This window comes from Perognathus longimembris, chromosome 28, assembly GCF_023159225.1.
Source record: "Perognathus longimembris pacificus isolate PPM17 chromosome 28, ASM2315922v1, whole genome shotgun sequence".
In the NCBI taxonomy this organism is placed as follows: Eukaryota; Metazoa; Chordata; class Mammalia; order Rodentia; family Heteromyidae; genus Perognathus; species Perognathus longimembris.
Window position 1 is genome coordinate 59,825,498 of NC_063188.1, and position 6,672 is coordinate 59,832,169.

A 6,672-nucleotide genomic window follows, 5' to 3' on the forward strand; every position below is an offset into this window, starting at 1 on the left:
GGGAAGGCAGGAGGGATCTCGGCGAACTCTACAGTAAGCTTTTCTAACCCCGTTGCCAATCCTTGGCTTTTGGGGGAGCCATGTGAGGTGCACCTGGTCTTAGGGTCCGGTGGAACAGCATTTCTCAGCATCGCATTCAGGCAGCCTCCTCCTGCCCTGGATGTTCACAGCACAGAAACCCTCGAACCCAACACCAGATCAGGTCCTCCAAAGAAGCCACCGTTGCTATAGTAGCCTCCAAGTGTCTGCCCAGAGAGTGGCGACTTGAAGGGGTCAGAGGACTCCCCGTGGCCTCAGACCTTGGAGGAGGGAGATGGTGCAACCCAAAGAGGGCAGACAGCCCTGCAGAAGGCTAAAAATAAAACCTGCGTTAACTGTGGCGCCCCATGTGCACCCCCTTCCTCTGGGTCAGCCTGTAAGCCCACCAACTTTTCCCCAGCCCCTGCAGCCCATTCAGGCCATACGGTAGATTGAGGGTAGAAAGCAGACCCTGCCAGCTCTCCTCGCCTCAGTGAAATTACTAAGTGGAATTTCTTGGGCAGTTCCACGCAGGGCTGTGGGAAGAGCCCATGTCCCGGGCCCGGACTCGTTCAGCTCTAGAAGCGCAATCCCAAGGCAAGGTAGAGGGAAAGGGGTCCCAGAGTGTGAGCGGGGCAGTCTCGCCCGGGAGCCGCGACCGACCCCAGAGCTGCGGGAGCAGCGGGACCGCGCGGCCTCCCTTCCCCTTTGCTTTCACACGGTCCGCGGTGACTGCACCAGCTCGAGCGCCTTTAAAGGGCCACACACGGCAGCTGCCGCTATAAAATGTTGCGGGCGAGAGGGCTGCAGAAGGTGCACCCGGGAGCTGCGGAGAGGAGGCTCGCCCCGCCTGGCTGCTCCTCCCACCGCCTGGCTGCCAGGGCCCGATCCTGGCAAGGCGGACAAGGGTAGAGGAAAGCGCCCCTGCGCGGGTCTTCGTGAGTATCCAGTTCAGATTTTGCTACCAACTCACCCACGAGCCAGGACATGTGCTAATAATGCCCTAAGCCAGTTATAAAGACGTGGAAATTGGGGGGGGGGGGAGGAGAAAGGGGGGAAAAAGGAAAAAAGGGTCTGTCCTTCCCCGGATTCCTAGCCCAGACCAGCCTGCTGCCTTGTGCGTGTGCATCAGGGCTCTCTGGGCGGCAATGGGGGATTGAGAGCCGGGTCCCCCGCGCTGGGAAGGAAGCGCGGTGGCTGCCACCGCCACTGCCACCGCCCCGGAGTCCGGCGCCGAAGCTGCGGTCAGGCTAGCGGCGGGCACGGGTGCGGGCCGGGGCTGCTCGGCGCGGCACGGTGCTGTGCGGCGGCGCGGCGCGGCGGTGCGGGCTTTTCCCAGGCGCCCTGGGGTCGGGTGGCCCACAGCGCGACCGCGGCCACTAAGCGTGACGGGTTCCCGGCGGCAGCGGGCGTGCGCGCCCAGGGGCTGGGGGCTCCACTTTGCCCGCGCTCCCCTCGTTCGATCCTGGGCAGGCAGCTTCGCCGAGGTAAGCCGGTGCCGCCGCCGGGCAGGGCTCTGAGCTGGGAGGCGGGGGCCCTGGACTCCTGCGAAGCTATCGTGAGGACTCCGCGAGCGGCGAGCGAGCGAGCGGCCCGGGGGCGCCGAAGGACTTGTTTTCTGTTTGCAAGCTGCTGTGCTGGGGGCACGAGGGCCGCCGCCCGCCCGGCGCTCGCCCGCTGCTTTTCGGATCGGCCGGCTGGCCCGGGCGCCCATTGATCCTGAGAAGCTGCAGCACCTTGCTCCAGGCTCCAGGCTCCAGGCCGAGTGACCATCCGCCCGCGTTTTCTCCCGCTTGCCTTGCGCGGACTTTGCTAATCAGCCCGATAGATCGTAGCGGGACGCTCAGGCTCCCGGGCTGCCCAAAGGTCAGGTTTCCTTTGGGGACTGCAGGCGTGTGGGGCTTTGGGGGCCGAGTTCGGCAGGATCGCAGGATGAAGTTAACGAATTAGGACAAGTTGCCTTCACTGGCCAGTGGACCGCGTCTCTCCCCGCACCTATGCCCCCGCCCTCACCCACGCATCCACCCAGAGCCCTATAAAGCAGCGGCCCGCGGGCTCGCTGTTTCGCAGACCCCTGGACTTGGCGTCCAACAGACCTGGCTGCGAATGTCGATGCTGCCACTTTCTAGCGCTGTGACCTTGGGCAAGTTTCTGCACCCCTCCGTGCCTGTCTTCCTTCCCTTTTCTTTTCTCCCCTTCCCTTCCGCGCTCCTGTCTCCCCTCTCCCTTCTGGGGTGGCGCGCCGCTCTCACAGCGCTCACTCCCGTCGGCCCGCTAGGGGCTCTGTAAGTGGCGTGAGACGCGCGACTGTTGGCCAATTGCGCCGACGCCCACGTGCAGACCCCGCAGCTCCGGCAGCGAGCGCTTGAGGGAACTCCTGGGAGCCGCGGGACGGCGCAGTCACCCCGGGGTGTCCGCACCCACCGTGCAGGGGCGGGTCCCATCCACTCTGCCTGAGGTGCAGCTGCGAGCCGTCCGGAAACTAGTACTGACTGGACTGCTAGTCAGAGCGCGTCGAGGTCTGGGCAAGCGCCGCTGCGGAGGTCTCTAAGAGCTCCTGAGGGACAAAATAGCAATGGACACCGAGCCGTCCGGTTGGTGCCATCTTAACTTTTGATTCCTCAACAGGTTATGAATTCGTCCCGCCGCCACCGCCACCTGCCTGTCTTTCCCTTGGACAGGACCGAGGGCGAGGGCGGGCGCTAGGTCGGGGCTCGGGAACCTGAGGACTGGGACGGTCGCCCCCGCGGGGCGGCGAGAAAGCACTTGTTGCTGCGGTGTGGCAGCCGCGGTGGCGGCGGCTTCGCGGCGGGCAGCTCGCGGCGGAGAGCACCGCGCTAAGACGCTTGCCCGCAACCCACTCGGACGCTCCCACGGGCTGGGGGTGGGGGGTCTCCGAGGTGACCGAAAGTCGGGGGAGCGGGGCTGGAGGGGGTCCGCCATGGAAATGTGTTTGCCTCTTGAAATGTTTTCCACACTACCTGAGCGCTCCGGAGCCCGGCCGGCTCCCCCCGACCCCGCAATGGCAGATCCGAACGAGGGGACCCGGGCCCACCGGCGTGGGGGGAGGGGGGGAGAAGCTCGGCGCCCAGCCTCAAGGGGGAGACACGGGAAAATGACCCGCCAGAGAGTGCTTACTGAAGAGCTCCCTCACTCCCTGATTTGTTCTAGACCGGTTAGATACGAAGAGGAAAAGATGGGCGGGGGGCCCCACACATGCCGACATTTTTTTTTTTTTTTTTTTTTTTGCCCGAAGATTGGGATGCTGAAAGGGCCGGTGGCGGGCTCCCGACAGAACATAAACTAGAGCCCTGGTTATCTGGTGGCTGCGCGGGGCACTGGACGGTTGGCCGGGAGGGGTCTGCGCTTCTGTGGAGCAGTGTGGTGCAGGACCTAGCAACTTCTTTTTCCCTCACGTTTTCCCATTTGTCCCCCATTTTTTCTATATTTTCCATACCCGCCACCCCCAAGTAAGCGATATGTTGCAAGAGGAAGGATTGTAAGGGTCTATTTTCTAGAAGCTTCCTAACAAGGCTGATGGGACATGGCTGGGTAATACTCCCAGCAAAAGCTAGCTTCTTGCGGCAGGGGGGGGGGGGAGGCTCGGGGGACGCTTTTGTAAGGACCTTCTTTAGTCCAAGCAGTGTTTACAAATATGAAATCTGCCGTGTTTTAATTGGTCATGAAGGCTAGACTTCGGTTTTTTGTTTCTGTTTTTTGCCAGTCCTGGGCCTTGAACTCAGGGCCTGAGCACTGTCCCTTCTTTTAGCTCAAGGCTAGCACTCTGCCACTTGAGCCACAGCGCAACTTCTGGCTTTTTCTATATATGGGGTGCTGAGAAATCGAACCTAGGGCTTCATGTATATGAGGCAAGCTCTCTACCACCAGGCCATATTCCCAGCCCAAGGCTAGACTTATTTTTCATTCAACAGGTCTCTGGGAAAGTAACTAGAGAATGCCCATCATTTTTGGGAGAAAGCCCAGCATTTTTAGATTTGCTGGGTTGGGTCATTCATTTACTCTCTCTCCCCTCCCCCCTTATCTTTTTGGCAGTTGGACCAGAGACTCATTTCTTCCAAAGGTATCTGAGTCATTCCAGGTAGGACAACTCTGTTGCCAGTGCTCTAGCGAGGCACGTAGACACACATGCTCCCAGGTCACTGCCTCCTAACTCTGCAACCATGGAATTTTGGTACCTCAGTTTCCCTCCAGGGGCAGATGCCCTGGCAAAGCCCAGTGCTGGCACTGTCTTGGAGGAGGCTTTGAAACATGGAAGAAATGGAGACGTTCCTAGTTGCTATCTGGTTCCAGCTGCCAGAGTCCCCAGACCACCTAGATCTGCCTGCTTCCTCCAGGCATGCCCCAGGCTGGGCTTTGAGCTCTGTTGACATTTGCCTTGGGGAACTTGCAGGGGCCGCAGCCTTCACCTTTTTAGGTCTGCTTTGACTGGGATTCTTTCCATATCCTCCCAGTGCTACTGGAGACCTAGATGTTAATGGTCAGTTGACACAGTGCACTGCTAACCTGGGGACACTATTATTCTCGGGGAGAGTGCCATCACCCATCCCAACCCCACCCCCAACTTGGGACGCTGAAATCATTTGCATGAAAAAGTGTTGTGTGTCCCAGTGTTGTGGGTGGCTGGCTATGTGGGCACTCTCTGGCTAGCCGCAGGCCAGATCAAAGTTTCAGCATGGTTACTTTCCTCTGCCCAGGCAATCTCTGGTTTTCTGTTTAATCCTATCACCATCCTTGCCTTGTAGCTGTGTGGAGTCACCCTGCTCCGGACTATGCTTTGTTAGTCAAGGAAGCCTTTGCCCTTATCATGTCTTCTCTCTCACAGAACAACAGCTCCAGCTGGCAGAATCACCTCCTGAGACCGCATCTTACTTGTGCCAAGGCTCTGAAATGCCAACTATGTCGAGGCCTGCACTTGATGTCAAGGGTGGCACCTCCCCTGGGAAGGAGGTAAGTTTTGTCATTTGACAGATACAGACACTGAGGCATGGCAGAATGAAGCTTTGAGAGGTCTAGCTGGTATCCTAGAACAGAGGAGACAGAAGGGCTTCCTCTTTGGAAAAGGGTTATAGCTTTTGCTTAACTGTGGTCAAATTGAACCCACCAGGGCTATTGAAAGGGGGAGAAGATCAGAGAAGCAGGATTGGATTCACTGACTATGGTAGAGATTAAAGAGACAGTACCAATGGCTCACACCTGAAATCTTAGCTACTCAGAATGCTGAGATCTAGAAGATCATGGTTCAAAATTTGCTCAGGCAAAATAACAAAAAAGCATCACTGAGTTATGGCTCAAATTGTACAGCACCAGCCTAGCAATTGTGAGGTCCTGAGTTCAGTACCACCAAAGAAGAGAGAGACAGTAAAGTGAGGCTCAGAAGGTGGACAAGGGACTTGAAGATAATATTTTAAAATTAAAATTAAAATTAAAAATATAAAAAGGTGGACAAGTAGAGAGAGATGGAAGGAGCTAACCCACTTAGGACAGCATGTGCTCTGGCACTAGAACTGGGGTGTGTCCTCAGAATTGAGGTAGCAACAAAATACTTGAGCTAGGAACCTAAATTTATTTCCTTCCTGGCTGCCTGCCTTCTTTCCTTTTTTTTTTTTTGGTGGTGGTGATGGTACTGAGGTTTAAACTCCAGGTCTAGTGCTTTACTACTTGAGCCAAAAAGTATAACCTTCCAGGGGGTCTTTCTGCTCCCTGCCTCAGACAAAGTCCATGTAGGAGCCAGCAAAGTCCCATGAAGGAACAAGCCAGGAGCCAGGGTCTTAATGGTGTGTCTTTGTCTGTCTTCTAGGATGCTAACCAGGAGATGAACTCCCTGGATTACTCTAACCTGGGGGTGAAAGATCGCAAAGCAGTGGCCATCCTGCACTACCCTGGAGTTGTTGCTAATGGAACCAAGGCCAATGGGGTTCCCACTAGCTCCTCTGGATCTTCATCTCCCATGGGCTCTCCTCCTACTACCCCTCCCACCAAACCCCCTTCTTTTAACCTGCACCCCTCCCCTCACCTGCTGGCCAGTATGCAGCTGCAGAAGCTCAATAGCCAGTATCATGGGATGGCTGCTGCTGCTCCTATCCCAGGCCAACCTGGGGAGGCTGTGCCCCAGCAAAATTGGGGGTTGGGGGCTCAGGCGGGAGGGGCGGGGTCAGCCTCTCCTTCTGCCGGTGCCCAGAGTCCTGCTATTATCGATTCGGACCCGGTGGATGAGGAGGTGCTGATGTCGCTGGTGGTGGAGCTGGGACTGGACCGAGCCAATGAGCTGCCCGAGCTGTGGCTGGGGCAGAATGAGTTTGATTTCACTGCGGATTTTCCCTCCGGCTGTTGATGTCAAGTAGTGCCCCTAAAGATGGAGGAATAAAGCCACCAATTCTGTTGTAAATAAAAATAAAAATTACTTGCAAAGAGACAAGCTGGCTGGAGATGTTCTTCATGGAGGTGTAAAGGTGTCAGGGCAGCCTAATAGCTTGCCAACAATTCTGAGGCACGTGAGGGATGGGAGGAGTGAGGAGAGGGGGGAAGAAGGGGATGGCTGTTCTCTAAATTTCTTTGGTTACCACCACTGTCCTTATCCTCTCCAGAGTCTCATGACTCTAGCCTTATGATCCCAAGACCCAGGGATGCCATTCT

At 57.1% G+C, this 6,672-nt stretch overlaps 1 protein-coding gene across 4 annotated transcripts; it reads left to right on the forward strand.

Annotated features, from left to right (window-relative positions):
* Positions 1–852: 852 nt before the first annotated feature.
* Positions 853–6,435, forward strand: Cited1 (Cbp/p300 interacting transactivator with Glu/Asp rich carboxy-terminal domain 1). Of its 4 annotated transcripts, none has more exons than XM_048336206.1 (3): positions 853–956; positions 4,862–4,986; positions 5,837–6,435. In XM_048336206.1, the coding sequence occupies exons 2-3, from the start codon at positions 4,927–4,929 to the stop codon at positions 6,368–6,370; spliced, it is 594 nt and encodes a 197-aa protein (XP_048192163.1). In that variant the 5' UTR covers positions 853–956; positions 4,862–4,926; the 3' UTR covers positions 6,371–6,435. The 4 variants fall into 4 exon arrangements, with proteins under 4 accessions (XP_048192163.1, XP_048192164.1, XP_048192160.1 ...); XM_048336207.1 differs by lacking the exon at positions 853–956 and adding an exon at positions 1,154–1,505; XM_048336203.1 differs by lacking the exon at positions 853–956 and adding an exon at positions 1,990–2,161.
* The last annotated feature ends 237 nt before the right edge of the window (positions 6,436–6,672 follow it).